This window comes from Cyclopterus lumpus, chromosome 1 (genome assembly GCF_009769545.1).
Source record: "Cyclopterus lumpus isolate fCycLum1 chromosome 1, fCycLum1.pri, whole genome shotgun sequence".
Classification (NCBI taxonomy): Eukaryota; Metazoa; Chordata; class Actinopteri; order Perciformes; family Cyclopteridae; genus Cyclopterus; species Cyclopterus lumpus.
In genome coordinates this window covers 18622692-18645191 of record NC_046966.1, presented here as the reverse complement: position 1 = coordinate 18645191, position 22500 = coordinate 18622692, and the positions used below count along the sequence as shown (strand labels likewise).

At 43.9% G+C, this 22500-nt stretch overlaps 1 protein-coding gene across 1 annotated transcript in view; it reads left to right on the top strand.

The window, feature by feature from the left end:
* Window positions 1–11941, top strand: part of znf827 (zinc finger protein 827) — a 61383-nt gene extending 49442 nt beyond the window's left edge. The window contains exons 11-15 of the mRNA XM_034533514.1: window positions 93–259; window positions 2797–3006; window positions 5236–5413; window positions 7444–7494; window positions 7857–11941. Coding sequence (XP_034389405.1) covers window positions 93–259; window positions 2797–3006; window positions 5236–5413; window positions 7444–7492 — 604 coding nt within the window. The 3' untranslated portion in view covers window positions 7493–7494; window positions 7857–11941. The remainder of the gene's footprint in view (window positions 1–92; window positions 260–2796; window positions 3007–5235; window positions 5414–7443; window positions 7495–7856) is intronic.
* Window positions 11942–22500: the final 10559 nt, after the last annotated feature.

The window sequence follows — 22500 nt, the reverse complement described above, 5'->3', positions numbered from 1 at the left end:
TGTATTACCCATTAATGCAGACATAATCTAACACTGAAGCTGACAGTTTTTCTCGCCATCTTCCTTCCTTTTCCTCTCTGTTCTCTGTCCAGCTGCCATGTGTGTGATTTCCAGACGGAGCTGAATGCCCAGTTTGTCAGCCACATGTCGCTCCATGTGGACAAGGAGCAGTGGATGTTCTCGCTCTGCTGCAGCGTCTGTGACTTTGTCTGCATGGAGGAGAACGACATGAAGAACCACATTAGTACCGGGCATGCAGGTACGAGTCCACTGGTTCTGAGAGACCGCATTAATAAGATGTGTTGGTGTAATGAAGGGTTGGAACTAACATTATCTTTATTTGATTTTGTCTATAAAATAAAACCCTTTTTCCCCCCAACCTACAGTCAAAGACTTAAACATATGCAATTAATTACAAATTCCATAACACAAAAAGCAGTAAATCATCACAACTGAGAAGCTGAAACCAGAACTTGTTTGGCTTTATTGCCTAAAGAATTATTCAAACAAATCGGTTCAACGATTATCAAAGTAGATGCTTTTTTTTATTAATCGATTTAATAGACTAGGTTCAGCTTTATAATGTAATGTTCTTGTGACTGCTGTTCATGCACTGTTTTCAAACTCAGTGTATTACCAAAGGGGCATGATTCAAACCCTAGAAAATGCGTTATGGAGTTATTTTCACAATATCTCTCACATGTTAGAGTGGGTGGTAGCTTACACATTGTGGCTCTTGTTCACAGCTCATAATAGAAAAACAGTACAGTACTTGGACAGTGACACATTTTCTATTGTTTTGGCTCTGTCCTCCAACACGTGGGGTTTACATTTACACAGTGGCTTTATTGGTTTTAAGAAATAAAGTATTTTTACACTTAGTCCCTCCAATCATAAGGTTACAGTACATACACTATCCACCGAAGCTGTGTGTGTAAAGTAGGTTATCGATTCATCTGCCGACTATTTCTAAGTGTAAAATACTTAAAACGATAAATTAAATCTTATTTCATATCCAATGTGTTTTAGTACAGCACAACAAATATGCGGCACGGTCTAAATGGACTGTACTGTATCTACTTTATGTGAAGTTCCAGGTCAGATAATCCTAACGTAACAGTAAGTTACACCTCATAAACACCTATTGTTGCATCAGTTCAGAGGACGCCGGGAAAGACGAGCTGTAGAATTGGGTTTCACAAACTAGCCGCCTCCAGTCGACCTTCTTTGGACTTTTAAAGCTGCTGGTTTGAACCCCCGGTGGTCAATATGAGTGTTTTTGTCTAAAACAGCTTTATCCGGTTTATTGCTGACGTTTTGTTCTTCCACTGTTCCCCTGTGTGTGTGTGTGTGTGTGGGTGGGATTGTCCAGCCTAGACAGCTGAGGGGTCTTTCAGAGGCCACAGTGGCCTTGTTTATCTGAGTAGGTTGGCCCTTATCGTGCCTGAGGGGGAAAAATCAATAGGCCTTGGTTCCTTTGGAGACGAGCTTGGTTTACGATGCCACTGTGGCCATTTTTTAAGTCTCTCAGCCTGGCTTGGCATTTATCTCAGTCTCCCACAAGATGGACAACACCACTAAACATACACGTATACAGGAGTGTGTCTTACAGCCATCTCTTACTTTCTACCTTCTACATATGGAGATTTGAGTGGTTTGTCATGATTCAGCCTTGTTTTGTTAATGTGTCTCTACTTCCGAGTGTAAGGTAGATTGAGCAGCACTCCTCACACACTGTAGTTATCTGGTCAACTGTGTAGACACACCCTGGCGGGAGATGGCTGAGCTCAGCTCAGCAGGTGTCATAGTTCAAGCTTGACCCCCTGTGAAACCTGGACTCGACGTAGGGAAAGGGTTGGTTGGGTGCCCTTAACTGTAGGGGGCGAGGTGGTGATTGATGTGACTGTATTACTTGATATCTACCCTGGATACACTGTCAGCTAGACATACTTTTGCCTCTTTATTTCCGTTGCTGAACGTTACCGGGACGAAGCTATTCAGTAAAAGAAAAAAATTTAATATTTTTCGGTAAAGGTGTGTTTCAAGGTCGAAGCCCACCGGCTCAAAGAAGCTCCTTCTTTCCTTTTTGCTTATTTTCTGTGTCATTAGCCTTTTGGCTATTGTAAGAGAAGGCAAGTGTATGTTAAATACTGCAGCAGAGAAGATAAAAGCCCCTGGAGCTGGTTCAATACTGTATTCAAAATGTTGCTAACACGCCGCACTGAATGACCCTGGTTTATTTAGATTTGATTGAGAGCAAATTAATCATATCTTCTCCGACAATTCCGTGTGTGTGAACTCTAAGCGGATGTTCTTGTATGTTTTAGACGCGTGTGTCGCCCTGTGTTAGAAAGATAGGTCAACCATTTCAGGATCTGCGCAGCCTTTTGTCCCTCCTTTCACTCCCGTCTGAGTGAATGCCCTTTGTGGAGCTGTGCCCTGAGATGCTCCCGCCATCTTAGCTCCTTCGGCCATGACCCTCGCTCCTCACCCATACCTCCCTCTTGCCCCCTCCCCTTCTAAATCCCTCGCTCTTCCCAGTGAATTGCAGACTTAGAGAAGGGGATCAATAGAAGCAGGCTGCATCTCGATTTGACTGGCAGCAGGTCCTCAGTCAGAGAACTGGGCTACCGGGGCTGCGTGTTTTGTATTATGTGTGTATGTATTTTTCAGCATAAAAGATCCCCCACAATTCTGAAGGGTTTTCAGTTTTTTTTCCAATGCAGGAGTTTTAGCTGGACCTGGTCAAATGAAGAAGCTTCTTTACTCTCTGCGGTCTGTCCCCATGTGTTCCAGGCCTGAGCTCAAGAAGTCCCCTCAGCGAGACCAAGAGCACCTCCTCGTCCCTCTCGGCCCTCAGCGACTCACTCAACAGCTCGGAGGGCGGAGACCTCACCCACGGTAACGACGAACTCAGGGGCCTCCTGGCCCTGCCCTCCTCCGCAGGAAGCCAGTCCAGCTCTGGAAGCCACTCGGGATCAGGAACCGAGGACAAGTCTGACAAAGGTAAGGGATTGGGGGAAATATTACTACGACATTTTTTTTACATTATATACTATCTTTAAAACAAACTTTTTCATGATTTACTGTTTAATGACTTTTTTGGAACATACTATACCCTGACTTTTTAGTCAAAGCCATTTCCACCAATATGTTGCCCTTTTATTCAGTTTGCATGTGGAATGTTTCAGTATACGACACAGAATATAGAGACAAAACACCATCAATTAATCCTCAACAGAACCTATAGTGATGTTACAGGATTTTCCCATAACATTTTGTAGTTACGGCAAACAATGATATTTTTAATACAATGATAGAGCCGTCTTTATTGTTCCAGAACTGATGAAGTAATTTGGACATAAATAAAATGATGGTGTTTTGCTTTTGTACGGTATTTTAATTACATATTTTACCATTACTTTTAAAAATATTGCCTTTGACAATTGTTACTAAAAATGTAATTCATTTGATATGTCAAGTTATAACAGAATTTATCTCGAGACACTTTTCATCGAAGACTAAATCGGACTTCCAATGAGTAAGCACTACAGGCCGGAAAAAAGATACCCTTTTAAGCAGAAGGAGCAAGAGTAAAAGAAAGAAAGCGAGAGAGAGAGAGCGGTGGATATAATAGAATGATCATAATAATAGAGTATATAATATCATATGAATATGATGTTATGATTAATTATAGTAGCAGTGGTTGTCCACGGTAGCAGGCGAAAGCACGATCCAGGTGTACCCGATCCATGAAAACCTGAGACAAGAGAGCACAAAGACTCCGGGGAAGAAGCCAAGTTAGTAACATGCATTCATGGGACATGAATATATACCGAGGGAGAGGTGGAGAGAGGAGCTCATTGTATTATAGGAAGTCCCCTGTCAGTCTAGGCCGACAGCAGCATAACTATGGGCTGTTCTAGGCAAGCCTGAGCCTATCCCTTCATTCTAGGAGCGCAGCGTTCCCGCGGGGTAATAAGTTACTATAATCTCTTTAAGATACTTTGGTGCCTGACCATTTAGGGCTTTGTAAGTAAGGGTAAAGATTTTAAAGTCTGGATTCTGGATCTTACAGGGAGCCAGAGCAGAGAAGTTTATACGGGAATAATGTGATCTTTTTTTCTTATTTCTTGTCAATACACGTGCTGCAGCATTTTGGATCGACTGAACTGAATTTTTGGAGCAAAAAAAGTCATTGAATAGTATGTCATGAAAAGGTCCTTTTGGAAGTTATAGTATTTCATTAAAATGACAAAAAGGTTGTCGTATAAAGAAGTCATAGCATAGTATGTAAAAAAAAGAAGCCTGTCTTAATTTCTTGTTTTTTTTTATCAATATAGTATGTCATTAGAAATTCAATAAAGTCATAGTATAGTATATAGTAGTCGTAAAATGAAAAAAGTAATGTACGTTGAATGTATGTCATTGAAAAAGTATGTCACAAAAAAGTAATTAAAAGGTCATATATTTTATTAAAATGTACAAAAAAAGTCATATTAGTATGTCATGAAAAAGTTAAATATGTTCCAAAAGGTCAACATATACTCACTAAAATTAATTTAAAAAAGTAATAATACAGGATATGATTAAAAGTAATAGTGTAGTATGTTGGGGAAAAAAGTAAGATGAGTACATATTTGTGGTTATAAAGTCAAAAGTATTAAAAAAAGTTATTTAAAAGTAAACTTTGTCATTAAAAACTTTAAAAAGTATGACACAAGAACGGACAGCATCTTATTTGGTAGAAAAGTAATTATAGTATGTCGTCTTGAAAAGTAATTGTAGGATGTCACAAATAAAGTAAAAGTACATAAAAGCAAAACAAAATCATGTTGTAAATGTCATAAGAATGTCTAAAAAGGTCTGACAGGTGCATTATGAGAACGATGGCATCCATTGTTATTTGCAGCTCAAAGTCAAGATATCTCATCCTCAATTTTTACTTTTTTCTAGTTAAAAAAATAAAAATAAATAAAAAGTCTCTTGTTATTCCCACAAGTTCATTGAAGTGCAATTGCAGCTCCGAATCTTGCCGATATCCTCTATTCATGTGAAAGGTCATTGTTGGACCGGACTTCTCCCTGAATCTGAACTCCCTTTGTTTCAGTTTCTATAGATACTCTGAGATTTCAGTCACGCCGAGCCTGAAGAGCACATCATCATCTCGCCGTGAGAATCATTCAAACCCATTCAGTCCTAACTAATAACCCTCTTCTCCTTCCTTCTCCACAGGTTTCGAATGCGTCTTCTGCAATTTTGTGTGCAAGACGCGTAGTATGTACGAACGGCACCTTCAGATCCACCTCATCACGCGAATGTTTGAGTGCGACGTCTGCCACAAGTTCCTGAAGACGCCCGAGCAGCTGCTGGAGCACAAGAAGTGCCACACCGTCCCCTCCGGAGGGCTCAAGTAAGGAAAGCAAGTACAGACAGAGGTTCCTAACGTCTCCCGTCCTCCCCCTCCGTCACTCCTCACCTTGTCAATTCACTGAACACACACACACACACACACACACACACACACACACACACACACACACACACACACACACACACACACACACACACACACACACACACACACACACACACACACACACAGGCCAACTTTAGGGGGGGTGCAAGTTATGGCAACAAACTAAACCAACTCGCAATGGTTTCAATTATTTTACATGCGATATTTAACACGTTTTTTCATATACAAAAAGATGCATGTCATTTTATATAAAGCTGGCTGATATTATTACGGTTATTTGAAATTCGAGCTGATTGTAACAGCCGTACTGCTGCAGACAGAAACACAGATTTGCGGTCTATTTGAAGATTTCCGGAGCCGTGTGTCCTCGATCAGTTAACCTCTCTGTAATGTTCATTATTTGCAGCCAGCAAATTAAATGATACAAGCTGCAGTTTTGCCCGACCGCCTCTCTTGGCAAGAAGAACTTATTAGACAGTGGTCTCTGGGTCTGCAGTGGCTCTCTGAACAGAAGGGAGAATGGAGAGGAGATGGAAACGGGTTTCCCCTCAGGGTCTGTTGTTCCACTGCCCACAGCCAGCAGCCATGCCAAGGAAAAATCACTGAGGAAACCTACGATACAGACACTTATAATATGTACAAAATCTATATAGAATATGTTGGCACACCCCTAGAAGAAGCACACGTCAGATCACTTACATTTGTATATATATTTGTATATAAATTGTAATAAAACACATTTTTGCTCCTTGATACACAGCATTTCTTTTGAAGAATGACACTAAAACAAAGCTTTCAAATACAAAGTGCAAACCTATCTCAGTGTGCTTTGTATCATAAGCCCTACATATACAAATATACTTTTTATGTAGCTCTAGTCATCTCCCCTCCTCCCACCCCCCATCTCCATACTTCAGTCCCACAGGAGCCTTTGTTGTACTGTAACACGTTTATGTCCCATAACAGGCCTGTCGAGCTCACATAAAGCCCATCTGCTGATCTCACCGTCCCAACACACCCTGGTGATGTTAGTGTTTGAGTTCAAGCCAATCATAATGTACTTTCACATAGATACCATTCTAAGGTAGCAAATAACAGCATTTGTGATTTAAACTACTTTTTATATTTACAAAAAAAAAAAGATTCATAACACAAGCCATTTTTGTTGTTTTTGAGTTCTCATAACTCCAGTCTGTGCATGTGCAGAATCATTGAGAATCATTATGATTATCGCCTCATCTTGTCATAAACAAAGATCTGTGTTCTATATCGTTTTTTTCTGTGCAGCCTTCAGTGGAGATAGGATGTCTTAAACATTGCTAAATTTCTGGAAATGGTATCATTTGGTATCAGATCTCCAAAAAACATCTTTAGTCCCTTACTTGAGGATTTGCTGCTAGCTGTTAGCATGTGAGTAAATACATGTCTAGGAGTTATAACGGTTTTAAATGTTTCTTCTGTCTGGTGTTAATGTTTTTTCGAAGCCAGGTTGATTTCTTTGAGCTATCATTCAAAAGGGAAAGAAGTAGGTTGTGGATATTTTAGATCCTTTTCATTCAACGGAGAAAGAAGAGCGATTGAAGGAAGGCCCTTTTTATTTTAATTTTAAATTGATAAGAAAAGCTGCTTTTACTCTTTGCTGTACTGTTTATATCCGCACATGTAGGTTGTATTTTCAGCTCTTCAAGGTTTACACATCTTAATTTATGTAAACCACATTTATGTTTGCTTTCAAAAGCAGGTGTAGAATTGGTTAATGGACATGAAGGTCAAACAGGTTTTAGGTAAACTCCCATTGCCTACATTTCCTAACCTCCGACCGAAAGATTATTTCCTAGACCCGTGTGTGTACACGGGTATACACTTGAGCAATGTGAAGTGTTACTATATATGCAGGAGTGTGTAGAAAGGGAGCGAGGGCCTTGACCATTACGAGGTTTTTCTGAGGTGATTCTGTTCTGCAGGGTTTGTGAAGCGCTTTGGGGCCCAGAGCAGATGAAAGGTGCTATTTAAATGTAAGTGCCACTCCATTCCTTCATTTCCCTTCATGTCCTACTGCTCCAAACCTTTCTCCAGCCTGTCACCCCCCCCCCCCCCCTCCCCCCTCCCCTCCCCTCCTCCTCCACACACACACACATACCTGATCACCTCAATTCTCCCACCATTAAACTGCCACACATACCACCATGAGCACACAAGAACTCTACATGATGCACACTTTTCCTTTACCTGTCCTTCTCCTCTTCATCATCTTGTGTTATTCAATTTGAAGGTGTTTTTATGTGGTTTTGAGTGGACACTTTCCCCTTCAACTGTCCTTTTGCTTTTGTGTGTCGTGTCCCCCTTTCCCTACTTCCCCTTTTGTTGCATTACCCAGGTGCCCTTTCTGCATCTACTCCACCAATCGTCCAGCGGCCATGGAGTGCCACCTTAAGACGCACTGTAAGATGGAGTACCGCTGCCGCATCTGCCAGGGACTGTGGCCGGACCAGGCCTCATTGGAGGCCCACATGCGCGGGCACCGCCTGGGCAACCACTACAAGTGTGAGCAGTGTGGCTACTTGTCCAAGACGGCCAACAAGCTGATCGAGCATGTGCGCGTGCACACGGGCGAGCGGCCCTTCCACTGCGACCGCTGCTCTTATAGCTGCAAGCGCAAGGACAACCTCAACCTGCACAAGAAGCTGAAGCACGCTCCGCGCCAGACTTTCGGCTGCCAAGAGTGCCCTTTCACCACCACACACCCCTTCGTCTTCAGCCGCCACCTCAAGAAACACCAGAGTGGAGGAGCGGGGGGTCCGATCGGAGAAGAAGAAGAAGAAGAAGCGGAGGAAGATGAGGAGGCTGGAGAGGAGGAGCTGCCACTCCAGGGAACGTCACCAGGGGTCTCTTCTTTGAGGAAGAGTCAGGAGAACTTCCTGTTTGGCAGAGGAGGAGGGAGCAGCGGAGGGAGTGGGAGTAACAGCCCGCTCATGAGTCTCACGGCGTCCCAGGCGCTCCAGTCCGTCGCCCTGTCACTCACGCTGGGCAAGTCCCACCAGCTGGACGCCCCTGGCCCTCCGCACTGCTTGGTCAACACTAACGGCAACAACAGCACCACCAGAAACCCCGGCGGCCCGAGCAGCGGCAGCCCCTCCCTCTTCCTCCCCTCATCCCGCCACATGTTCGAGCAGTACAGGAACTGCGACCGGGCGCACCTGATCCCCCTCACCACCTTGTTCACCCACAACAGCCGCTTCACATTCCACTCGCACCTCCACTCCAGATGGCGGCCCGCCACATCTCCTCTTCTCTTCTCCTCCAGCTCAGCGTCGCCCTCCCGCTCTTCCCCCTCACCCTCCTCCCACAAACACTCCTTCCTGGCCTACCTGGGACTGACGGAGAGGGCCAAGACTGTTTGACCTCCCCCTCCCCTCGCTCTTTCCCTCACTCCTCGGACGGTGGTGTGAATTGACACTTGACCACCGCAGTGGGAGCAACGTCTTTTCCAATCAGACCAGCAGAATAAGCTGGACCAGACAAACATATTGAAGAAAAGAAGAGAAAAAAACATTTATAAGAGAAAAAGGCTGTACATGCTAAAAATGCATTTATATCAAAAAGCTGCTTTTCTTATCAGTTCTATCGATTGAATTATTACTACTTCAACTACTACTCTCTATTACCCTTTCTTTTTTTCTGTTTTGAAATGTCTGAATGACTTGGACCCAGTTGCATTATCTGAGGAAACTAACGTATCTCAGTTTTATAGATATTTTTCTTTAGTCGTTTGACGAGATAAAAAGACAAAACAAAACTCGCAAGTGCTATATTTTAGTGCATTTTTGTCTATTGCTATTATGCATCGAAATAGCATGCCTGTGTTTCAACTAGCTTTGACGTCATTAGGAAGCTACATTTGAGATATCCTGAAGTGTTAGCGGTGCAATGTGGACAGAACCAAGGAAACGCAATGCTTTTCATCGTAAAAAGGCACGTTTCCAAAGCAACGCCTCAAACCACGCACTTACTTATTTATCAGTCTTGTACATAGTTTTGTAGCCCCTCCCCTTCCCATCTTTTTGATTTCTGTTGTTTTTTTGTATAATGGTGAAACCATATTATGCATAGCTGCTGCCTGATAGCACCTCCGTCTCAAAATAACTATAATTTAAATGGGTTACTAGTTAATTGTAATAGTTTTTTTTTGTAAGCTCACTAAACAGAAGATAAGCTGTGATAATGTAAATAAGGAAATTCTGACTTAGAAGAAACATTCTACATTTATTACTAATAATTTGATTTGAATATAAATGTCAAATGTTGACAATGAGTTTGCACTCGCAGTGAAAAAAATGAGCAACGTTCATTGGTTATTTCTGAGACCAGGTGGAAATCAGCACAGCTTCATATGCAGAACTATGTATCACGCACCTATACTTAGAAGAGATATATGAGATAACTGTTTTGTGGAGGTGACCGGCTCGGGGTCAGCAAGCTGCCCACAGCCACGGTCACCACAGGCCGATTCAATGGTGCTTTTTGGAGCTTTTTGTAATTTTTGTGTACAAAAAAAAAAGAAAAAAACTGTTCCAAAATGACTTGAATGAATGTATTTTTGTTTATGTACATGAAAAAGAAGCGATACAGAAGTGTGAGCAGGGACGTCTTCTGTGCTGGAAAAGACGGGAAAGTTAGTTAGTGTGTTCGGTGGCCTTCTGTGTCTTTGTTTTCTTTTGGTCTTTTTTTTTTTCACTTTTTTTACTGAGCCTTTTACATCATAATAAAACATTTTCTACTAACATTCATAGAGAACCCATCGTGAAGAAGAAGGAAAAAAAAGCTCCTGCAGGTGCAATGATGAAGCAAAGCCATTCACTTGTACAGCATTGTTTTCAATGGCACTGGCTTCTGTAGGCCGGCAGACATGGTACTGCCCCCCCCCCCCCCCCTTCTCTTTTCAACCTTTTGAGTTTTAATTGCACTTAATATAGTAACACTTCAAGCCAAAAGCACTTAAACCTTTTTATTTTCCTTTTTTTAAAGCGCAAACATAGATCCACCAAGTTACCATAATGTGAAGTGGACAGTAGTTGCTGGAAATGACTCAATCATCAGCCCTTAGTTTCACTTGTAAGCATTTCTAGCGGTGCAAAAGGGCCTCTGTGAAACCGGAGAACGTAAATTAATACAAATTGCATGAATTAGACATATAGGTCAAGCTCTCCCTGGGAACTAAAGGGCCCAGGCTAAATTGTGATAGCCAGTTTTGCACAGTGCTGCACTTTTTGATTAAGAGAATATGTATTTGTCCGTAAAATGTTCAAAAAGGAGTGTTTTGCGAGACAAGAGCAGCAAAGTACAAGCCAAAATCTCTTATTGTAAAGGGATTGTTTTTTTAAAATTATCTTTTGTCTAGTTTACTCGTGCATTTTCCATCAATGAATCATTATTGCTTTTTTTTTTCTTTCTACTTTGATCATGTCAAGAAAAGAAATGTTGATTGGACAGAGAACATGAATTGTCGAGACCAAAATGTAACACGCCGCAGGATGTGATGTTAGGATTTAATCCGTCACGTCCTGGTCTGGAGCGATGCCTCGATTGTCCCCCTTTACACGGCTGTTTGTTTGTTCCTTTTTGGCACGCTGTCTCTGGACTGTCTCACACGCACACACACACACACACACACACACACACACACACACACTTCTTGTACTATCTGCGTTATCTTTTATACTCTAGTGCCACTTGGTGGAAGGAAACCACCTGAGACTTCTGAGAATGAGTCAAACTAATTGTCAGGGTCCGAAAGATAAAAAACGATTTTTAAAAGGATATGTCCAATCTCAACACCTTTTTTTTTTTTTATTTTAATTTTTTTATAAATGTCTGCCTTTTTTATTACAGCTTAATCATCATCAACGGCTGCACTTCTTTGTCACTTAGTTTGTAATGTTTAAAAAAGGCAACAGGCCTCTCTATCCTTTTTGAAAAATCAATATTCTGAAGCACTTATCGTTTATTTTTTGCCCAATTGTGAGCAGCACAGTGACCTATTTTCTTTTTTCTTTTTTTAAAGCTTGACTACCTTTGCAGCACTTCAGAGTTTGCATGACTTTGCCCTCTCTTGAGTTCCTCAACACTTAATTGTGTTTGAAACTAACTCCCTCGGTTGCATCTAGCTGGCATCCCACTGCACTGTCTACAATCAGTTGGCTTTAAGTTTGGCTGTATTTTCTGATCAGAAAAGGCTCGGCTATCTTCTCTGTTGGCACTCGGTAAAGATTGGTATGTGCTGTACAAAGCTTTTTTTTATTACTCCATTGTTAAGGCTGTACAGGGTTGTGACGATAACTGGTAAATAGATCATTTGTACTTTTTTGGTTTTGTATTTGTTTTCTTTGTTTGGCATTATTTTATGTTCAACTTGCCAGGTCTAAATGTAACAGGATTTGAAAGTAAAGCTTACATCAGATATTACGTCAGTTGTTTGTCTTTCCTCTGCTCATATTTTTCATCATTCACTACTGACGGCATCACTCTCGCACGTTGCTCAACGCGGACCAAAAGATGTTCTCTTCATCCTCCTCGCTGACTGTTTCTTCACTGAATAGTGACTAAAAAGCTCTTTATATTTTCATATCTCGTATGTGTGCTCCATATAACGGATCCCTTACTTAACATCACCAGCCCATGTGACATGGATACCATAACCTTTTAAAAAATATATCTTTACACCTATACACCATGATTTTTTGTTATGGCATACTATGGCTTTTATATGACATACTGTGCTTTGACTTATGGCATTCTATACTGATTTTAAAAATATTTGTGACTTTTATTACATTTCCAAGACATTTTCATGGCATACTACACGATATCTTATATCTTCTCATTTTTTACAACCCATTATACTACTATAATTTCTTTAATGGAATGTGTATGTCATACTATACGGACGATCTTTTGACAGCTCTTATGACTCTCATGGCATTTTGTGGCAAACTATATTACAACTTTTTAATGACATAATATACTAAATATATGATTTTATTATTTTGACATTTTAATGGCTATGACCTTTTTTCATGGCATACAAATATATGCATAATATAAATATAATATATAAAACGTATAATATGACTTTTTTAATATAAGATTGTAATGACTTTCTTTGACATACTATACTATGTATTTTGCTTTACTTTTATGGCATTATGACTTTTCTATCACATTTCTTACTATACTTTGATTATTTTAAGTCATGTTATGGCATACTATTATAGGATGTTTATTTTAATTGTGTTAAAAATAATTCTATCACAATACGATTCCACCGAAAGTCAACGATCAATAATATTCAATATTGCTCAGCCCAAGGTTTAGCATGGACCAGGAAGAAAGATTACGTTGCTTTCTGGAGTGGATCAGAAATGGGGCGGAGACACAAATGATTGCACACATTACGAGATTGGACATTCGGTCTCTCCGCCCCTCGAGTTATTAATGTCGTCATTTAGCTTGCATTCAAATAAATGGACACACTTAAATCAAAATCCTGCAATCCAAATTAAAAGAAATGCAAAAGCCTTGGTGCCCATTCAATATTCCTCGAGCAAAGCAAGGAGAGACCGAAGCTCGTTTCGGAGCAACAAGGAGAGCAGAAAAGAGTCGACATCCTTCAGTGAGGAGACGGGGGACACCAGTTAAGAATCAGCACTGATCATCTTTTGCGGGACAAAAGCATTCTCTAACTCATATCGGTGGCGTGCCATCATAATAATAAGAAATGGTGTCTGTCATGGTGTCTAGCTGGTGTTTTTATTAGACCGATGGGAGGTCTCTCTCCCTCTCCTTCCTGTGTTGTAGTAATGAAAGTTACTGCACGTTCTCGCCCAGCCAAAGGTTGGCCCTGCCTAATGAAAACAGATGAAGCAGAGATAAAGTGTTTGCCGACATTAAGGGACTCATTTATCACCGTTAGCCCCCGAGCTATAGAACACCTTGGTCTAGAGCTCTCCTTTAACGGGCCTTGCCTCACAGCACCCTGGTGGCACACTGCAGCCTTCCAGCCACATGAACGCCGCAATCTTCACCGCTCTCTTTATCACTTTGTCGTTGCAGATTTTGCTTCGCGTTCACACAATATCACTGCTTACATCTTGTATGTGTCTTCCAAGGGTTCATACACGCGGAGGTGAAGTTTTAACTTTAAGAAAAAGAGAGTTTCAAAGCTTCAAAAGGGCATTTTGGCAGTCCTGGCGGGACCTCCGTTTGCCGCGCCCTCAATGTTGACCCGCATGGGTTCAACAGCCATCCGAAGCCGAATGGCTACTGTGGAAGGGCCATGTTCCCATCTAGCTGCTCATCTTGCCCGCGTTATAATGAATCTTTTCGGCTGTGTTTAAAGCTGCTTAATTAAGTTCAAAGCAGCGCTCGGGGCACTGCGCGCCTGCTCAGCTGACCTCCCTATGAGTGGAAGTGTTGATTAGGAAGTGAAGAGACATGCAGGCACTGCAGGGGATGGCTATTGATTGAAAGGATAGAAAAGCTCATTTGGATTTTGTGATTGGAATACCACACTGTACACAGGGGCCGTTTTTTCTTCATTTGCCCAATAACAATAACTCCATTGATGCTGACGGTTTGGTGAAATTTGTCAACCGAGAGTGGAACTTCTGTGATGAGACTAAACGCCGGAGTTTTCCCTCATCCCAATAATAGCCCTTCACCCCGGCCCGAGCTGTCTGCACAATGTCGACCTTTCGACACCACCTCGCGAAAGTTGGCCGCTGTCGATCGATAGCGTGTTAGCTTTTTGTTTGAAGGTTCAGGCTGCCTTGGCTTTATTACAGCTGCTGAGAGTCACGGGGGAGTCGTGCACGGCTTTGTGAGAGAGGAGCTCCCTCTTGTTTGCCAAAAGTGTAATCCCACCGTGACCCACCGTGACCCTGCCCTGAGAGGAAAGCTGCTTAGACAGAAGTGCGTGTCTGTGGGAGCTCCCAGCTGCCCGGTCCCTCTCTCTCTCTCTCTCTCTCTTTTTCTCTCCATTTTGCTCACTACATCCACTACTCCCCCTCCCCTCCCTCCCGCTGCCTTTATAGCTCCATATACATCTTTTTTAATCACACTGAATCTCTCCTTTTACCCTCACTCCTGTTTCTCTCATCTCTTTCTGCCCTTTCCTTATTTTACAGTTAACGCCATGCGTGCTTCACTCAGCATCGATACTTCCAGGACTCCTCCCCCCTTCCTCGCCACCAGCCAGCTTCTTCTTCATTTATTTACCCTGTGACCGAGCAGAGGTTTCGCTAAGTGGAGACAGATCTCCGTTTTGTTTTTGCTCCAACAGAGAAAATAAACATACAAAGTCCTGCCATAGAGTACGGGTGCAGAGCAGGACCACTGGCACACGGGGGAAGAGAAAATTAAGGGAGAAAATGACCTCTGTATCGATTTGGCACGGGTTGAGGCGAGGGCAAAAACTCGCGCAAAACGAGGCTCCGCGGAGGCTGCTTGTAGATTCGAAAAAAATCTATTAATCTTTGAAAAAATTAAGCACCAAAATGAATTGGTGAATATGAAATGTCCATGTTTATTCAGTCCTTCGCAGGAGTTGTGCGAGTCGGCACAGGCCGCTAGAAACACATGCAAAGTGCAAGCCAAAAACAAAGATGGCAGGTTCAAGTCCCGTGCACAAAAGACACTTCACACCTGAGGTCCACCTGAGGGAGAGCAGCGGAGAGCGAGCGATGATCTGCAGGCTTGTGCGGTGCGTCACTCACTCGCCACTGAGTTGGGTTGGACACGCATGGCGGGGCATATATTTACATGCATGTTTGGAGCCCAGCCCGCGGGCATAGCATCACTGCCTGCCCAAACCCCCCGCTGTGCCCCTTCCCCATTCTCTGGGGTGAGACATCACTCGGCGGGGGTCAGCAGCAATCTGAGTCAGGAAGGCCTGCGGGGGGTGTTTGGGGATGGGGACAAGGGGGAGGGATTACCCACAAGTCCCTGGGCCTAGCATATCCAGATTTAGGGCAGCCTGAATCAGTAGGGAGGGCAGATCGTACCCCCTGTTGGGTGCTGCCTCAAATATAAAGCTACTGCTTGGCCATTCCAACTGGATGACAAACACATTATAGAAAAGAGGGAGGGGGAGGGGAGGAGCTCTACTTAAGTATGATCGTGTCTTTGAAATAGATAGGACAAAAGCCAGCCAACTCCCCTGTTGTTAAGCTCTGCTGTTACCATGGCATTCTATGACAGTCACCAGCCATAGGTTACTTGGTTCCTATGGGTAACAGTTGGCGCTGCACTTCATTCACATCTTCTATGACACTGAACCTGAAGATGTCGCCCACTGGTTCTCACCAGTTTACAAGTAAAAATCTCTCAGACTGAAGCGCGACAAGATGTTCATTTTCAAACATCGACATTTTTTAAAATCTTATTTATTGCTTTCACCTGTGAGATGCAACGATTTCAATGAATGGAGTCTGCTGAGACCTGAAATGAGGAGACTTTGTTATAGAGAGCTTAACAGAATAGCAAGGTCAAGCCCAAACTAATCAGGCTCCTCATTTCCCTGGATGGAGTAATGAAGTAGAACGCTGACCCCCGGCTGACCCTGGGAATCTGTAGCAGAGAAAACTGGCCTGGAGACCAATTAGCCAGAAGTAAACGGAAATATTAGACAGTGCAGTCATTTATTAATAAATATGATCAGAGTCATCCAAAAAAGAAGCTTCAACGCTGTTGAATGTAACTTTATGTGAAAAGAAGGGTTTGATGTTTTTACATCAAACACCTTAAATGTTGCAGGATAACGAGCTCCCTTTAGTCAGTATCCTAAAGATGATTTGTAATGAGGGTTGATTACAACCTGGCTAGCTCTCCTAATTATCTCATGCACTTGAGCTTTTAATGATTTCCATGATTCAATTATCCCTAACTGAATTCCTGTCTTCAATCAATTAAAGCCATAGCTGCACAGTCATCCATCTTCCAATCGGGACATCGGGAATCCCTCCATCCATTCTCATTTGAGAAGAGAGTGGGTCAAACAAATTAACAGAGATCGCATCCATCCATGTCTTTCCAGCTTTTTTTTTTTTTTTTTACCTTTTCTTAGGTAGTTAAATGTAGTAGCTCAGATTTGTTCTGGATGAATCACTGTACTCTTCTCAAACCCTATTTAGTATTTTCTATCAAAAGAGTTAAATATGTTTAACTATAAATAGGGTCAACATGGCTCCAATACTCTGACCCTTCTATGTGCACAAATGAGTGCTGTGCTTGTGATTATAATGTAGTTGACTGAAAGCTTAAATAAATACATTATGGTCTTTTATCTCAAACCCTTTTGTCCTGCTCCTCTCTGCTGGTTATTGTAATACCTGATGTGAAGTCTCAAGAACACTCTCGTACAAAAGACACAACAACACACAGATTAACACGCACACAAACCCACACTTTGGTACACAATCACACACAGTCTGGCACCATCTGCTGGAACCTTGAGAAATATGTAAGTGCTTGAGAGGATATTTGTAAGAAAGTACAGTATAAAGATACTTCTCCAAAGCGAAGGCACGTTGGACTGATGAATGCAGCCTCCTCAGCCAGTTCACTGCCAAATTAGAGGAGGAAGAAATGCAGAAATGGTTGCCACGGTTCCCTGATAGTCATTTAACCATCATTGGGTGAGAGGGACGCAGAGTGCAGGGCAGCCTATTCACATGCTGCTCCCCCCCCCTATTATCTGCACAACTACCAGTATGGTTTCCTTGAAAGGGGGGTTGGCAATCTTTTCAATGCAAATACCAAATTGTGCTCTTTCTGCACAGACGCACAGGATGGAGCTGAAGATTAGGTTTGATGTGTTATCACAGCGGTGGCTTTCTCTTGAGCAAAACCGTTTAACAGCAGCAGCAGCAGCAGCAGCAGCTGCAGAGGGGAGCGCTAGAGGCGTCTTGGCCACATTCAACACAGGAGAAGATCAAACACAACGACCTGCGACGGCCTTGTCCGAACATCCCACTACGATGGAGCTGCTAACTTCAGTCTCATCGCTGTCAGCGGTGCTCATCATGTCACTGAGCGCCTTCAGATGTCTTCGTTCAGAGGGGCAGCCTCGGCTATCTTTTCTCAGAGCCCTTGCTTTTTTTTTAGTGTGTGTGGGGTTGGGGTGGGTTGGGTGGGGGGGGGGGGGGGGGGGGGGCAGTGAGTGTGCATTCCGTGGCACAGTTTTCAAGAGAGCTCACCCCGGTGAAGCTGGGGAATGGCTATCGCAACAATTACACTGACAGCTCTTTTCTAAAGTGCACTTGATTTATTTGATTTAGCTAAGATTAATGGCCCTCCCTCCAAGCAAGCCCGCCTGAGCCACGCAGCACAACACAGGCGTTCTCCTACAGAGACACAGGTGTATGCTCACACAGATGATGCAATGCTATCATATGTACGCACAAATGAGTGTGTATATATATATACACACATTCACAAATCATCCTCGAGCACGCTTGATCCAACAATAGCTTTCGCCTGTAGTTGTTTTCTATTCCACAAACACATTTCAGTTTAAGAGTCACTGTCACAATTACAATGACATTAAATGTGAACTGGACTTCCCCTTTTCTGATTTGCAGACAATGTGCAGAACTAAACTTGAACAATTTAACTACAAACTTGTCTTTTAAATTTTAACTAATAAATATAAAATGTCTTTCTTTCCATCAGCAGGAAGCAGAGGGCAAAAGGATAGCCTACACTTTATGTATGTATGATAAACTGTATGAGTTGTGCCCCCCCTGAAACAATTTGGGTGATTTCTTTCTGTTAAGTATTGCTTTAAAGTAAAGTTACTGTATTCTGGTTTCCAGCTCTGGTTTTCTTCTTCAAATGGATTTTAAATTAACATTAGCAGCCGTAGACTTTTCTAATATAAAATTTGGAGAGTTGCCTGAAAAATGAAGGGACTCTCCCTTCATTTTTGTCTGGTATCTGTTTCTTTTTTTTTTCTACCATGTGCTTTCTTTGTCTGGTTTGTTTGAATTATTTAATTTTAGTGTTGGCAGCCCTGAACTTCAACTATCAAAGCCAGTTAAATTCTGTTCTGCGTACTTATCTTGAGATGATGTGTATGGTTTGATCTTTTTTTGTTCACGGTCTCACACACGCAGGCTCATAAATTGTATGCAGGCAGACATGTTCCCCGAGCTCGCTGCTAGAGGGAGACACTTGCCCCTCCACTATGTGCCAGGAAACGCTACGTCTGGCTGGCTGGTTGACAGTTGCCGGGCCAGCGGTCCGGTACGGTCCAGTGCGGTTGGCACTGGCGCCTGCCCATCTGCCCAAGTTGACACGTTTGCTCCCACACCAGTGTCCAGGAGGACAAAATGTGCCGTGGTGTCCTGGCAAAGTTCCCTGTAATGTCAACCTGGCGTGACAAACCCATGCCGGCCCCTTGGCCCTCACAGGCCTGGTGGTGTGGGCCGCTGCCCTGGATCAGACAGGGAGCCAGGAACATGCCACCGTAACAACAACCGCTGATCGACTACCGGGGAGCTACCATCTTGTCCGGGGTGGATAGAGCTTGTTCGGTCCGGTAGAGGATGGCTGTTCTCATTACTGGCCCTGAACCTTACAAAACGTGGCTATTCACTAGTTGATAGAGGGCAGCTGGACATAAATGAGAGATCATGAGTAGGAAATCCATTCAGGGAACACATTTGGACCCTCCGCTGGAGCAATCCCATCCGATTTAAAATGGTTATGAATGAAACAAATTGTAACTTGGCGCCTCCTCTTACAAGCCAAAAACAATGGATGCAAAAGACAAATAACAGGGAACATATTTTCTGTTGTTTGACCAGATGGTCTTGGAGGTGCTGCGCGGGGTCTGATGTTGGCTGACTCTGTCCTGCAGCCCCTCAGGGCAGTAACTGTGAGTGGTCATTAACACGGGGGAGCAGGCCAAGCCAGAGAGGGAGAGCGGTAGTTAACAGCCACTATCCAGTTAAATCCTCCTCCTTCGTGCTAAACAAGAACAACCACCGCATTCCTACTGGTTGCCAAGAATGTAAAAGCAACACACAGTGTAAAGAAACAAAATAAGACACAAAGGAAGAGAATGGGGAAAGGTGTATTTCTACTCCACTGCGCCTCATCACTCACCTTTGCTGAATCTAAGGTTACGGCTAGTGCTGCCTGGCAGTTATCCATACACAGTGAATCATGGCATTTGTGTGTGTGCGCACACACATGCGCATGTGTGTGCGCAGTGGAGCCGTGGACAGGTATGACAGGCTGACCTCCGCATGTTACCAGAGAGAGTGTGCGGCCCAGTGTTACCTGTCATAACACGGGCTGCCTGGAGCCCCGGAGCACCAGCCTGACCAGGCTACTGGGCAGCCAGAAATAATAGAGACTGGCAAGAGGGCAATGACGGGTCACACGGAGGGAGAGAGGAGGAGGAGGAGGAGGAGGAGGGAGACAAGGACATATGACAGGAGCACTGAGCGAAGGATGGAGATTGAGAAGAGGAGAGGGGAAAGAAACACACTGTCGTGAAGAGGGCTGCGAGGATAACGATGCAGGTCAATCAAGAAGCAAAGAGAGGAAGATAAATGGTGAGGTATGGTGAGGAAGGTGGTCGCTGTTCACCTCGCAAATTATGGGTTACGGCAGTGCGGGAAGAGAAAAAAGAAAATCTGACTTGTGCTTTTTCTCGGTCCCTGTCCGACACCCTCAAATCAGGAGAAAACAAGCCTTGGCTTTCACATGACGGACCACCGCGCATCACTTCCCATTTGTTTTGAGGCAGAGTTTATCTTTGCGAGGATGATGAGCGTTCTCGGGGTGCAGCAACTCGCCTGCAGATATGGAACAGCTGAATTCACTTAGGCAGGCTTGGCCAGCAATTAAAGTGCTGGATTAAGAGTGATTGCATTTTGTGTCCTGAGGAGGCGCTGCCTGCCATCTTGAGAGGTCTCATTATCATGGCTGCCGTGGGCTGTGCTGAGCACTGCCACCGGCAGTTAAAAAATAATGGAGACATTATCAACCTTAATGTCTTGTACCTGGAGTGGAGAAGATTTTATAATCACTATTGTGATGGGCCACGGGCTGCCGGCTGTGCGAAAGGGAAAGATTGGAAGAAGATAACCCTTTTTCTGACCAGACCCCTGTGTGTTTTTTTTGATCAGCCACTACACGTGGGGAGTCTGAGCAGCTGGATTTCATTAATTAAGTGCTGGCAGCGTTCTGCTCTGGTGGCAGGGGTGAGTCACACTGGTGGGATTGGTCTCTCTCTCCCTGATATCATCTTCCAACCATAACTACAAATAATTATTCACTCAAATCCATTACCGGGGGTCAATCAAGTTCCCCAATCAGTTCTAAAGTCCAATTACTGGCGCCAAGGCTCTATTCGCGCCTTCCTGCAGAGGAAGGCCTGGCCCACAGGCTGCCCAGTAAATTACACACAGCAAACAGTGGAGTGTGTATGTGTGGGAGAGCAAGCCTCCTCAGGTGGGTAATAAAGCGGAGGTACATACTGGTCTCCCTGGGGGATTCTGACCGTACCATCTAGCAGACTTCACCAGGTTAAATAGAATTAGCCCACGCAATGAGACGGACTTCGAAAAAACCAACCACGTCTCACCATTCGACGGGCTAGAGAGCACACAGCATGCACAGCGCAGCCTGGTATTAACATCCAGCTCAGCAGTTGATATAATAAGACATGTTGCCAAAAGCGTCTTCTTATAAAGAGGCTGCACAGTGCCCCATCAGAGCAGCATAATGAGTGGGGTGTTACACACACACACACACACACACACACACTTAGGGCTTTGCTGCAGCACTTAAACCCCATTAGCGTGTGGCTTCTTGTATCGTTTTGCAGCCGTCTTGAAAGTGAGCTCTGAGCCTGGAGGAAATACATCTCACACACTCATCTGTCACCACAGAGAGACAGCAGTGCAGCCAGCCGAGTCGGAGCGGCCAGTTGGGCAACAAGGCAGGCAGCACGTGTGAGTGCGAGTGTGTGACAGGGGACGGATGGCTTGTATGTATGTACAAGATGTGTAGGAGGTGAGCAGGATGGCTGTTCAAAGAGAGGGGAGGGTGGGTGAGTGTGGTGGTATGCGCTTGTGTGTGAGGAGGTGCAGAGCAAACAGAGCGCGGACGGGGTGAGGCTTTGTGGATCAGCAGCCCGTGACCAGTTGTCACACTAGTACAAGCACAGCTCCCAAATCAGCCTGGTAGGAGGGCCGGTCTGACATTTCCCTCAGTGTCAGGCTCCCCCTCGCGCTCTGATCGGACCAGAAAACAACCAAACTGTAACTCTGACTCAACCAACGAGAGGGGAAAACATTGATGTCTCTGCGTGCCACGATATGCTCACTTTGTTTACTGACATTTGTAGCAGCCCCATTGTTCAGTGCTCATTCCAGACTTTGAGGTTTTGTGTGTGTGTGGGGGGGGAGGACTGAGTATGTCGACTGCAATTACAACAATATGAGGGCACCGTTTTGTTTTGTCCTGAGCCAGGAAAGCATTCTGACTTCAGACTGCTGACACAAAGAAAGGCTGTCAATGTAAGCCCTTCCATAAAACATGAAAAACCCTCAAAGAGCCACTCGCTGTCCTCTGCTTACATTCAAGGGATCCAGCGAAATGCTAAACACATGTGGATGGGTCCTGTGTTTAGGCTAAAATGGCCGAACACGATCCGGCAGCATTTGAGTTAATCTTCCTTAGTGAAACCGCATGGTGTTGTTGACACTGGAGACAACTGTGTGTGTGTACGTACATGCATGTGTGTGTGTGTGTGTGTGTGTGTGAGTGAGTGTGTCCAGAGCTGCAGAACTCACTGTTCCCTTTTTCAAAGCCAGAGCTGTACAGTGTGTATGTGTTTGTGTCAGCATGATGGAGGAGAAGGGTGTTACTCAGACCTAATGAATCCATCTGCATTCAAGGGGCATTCTTCCTCTCGTACGCAGGCGGGAGCAAACGAGCAGCGACCTGGG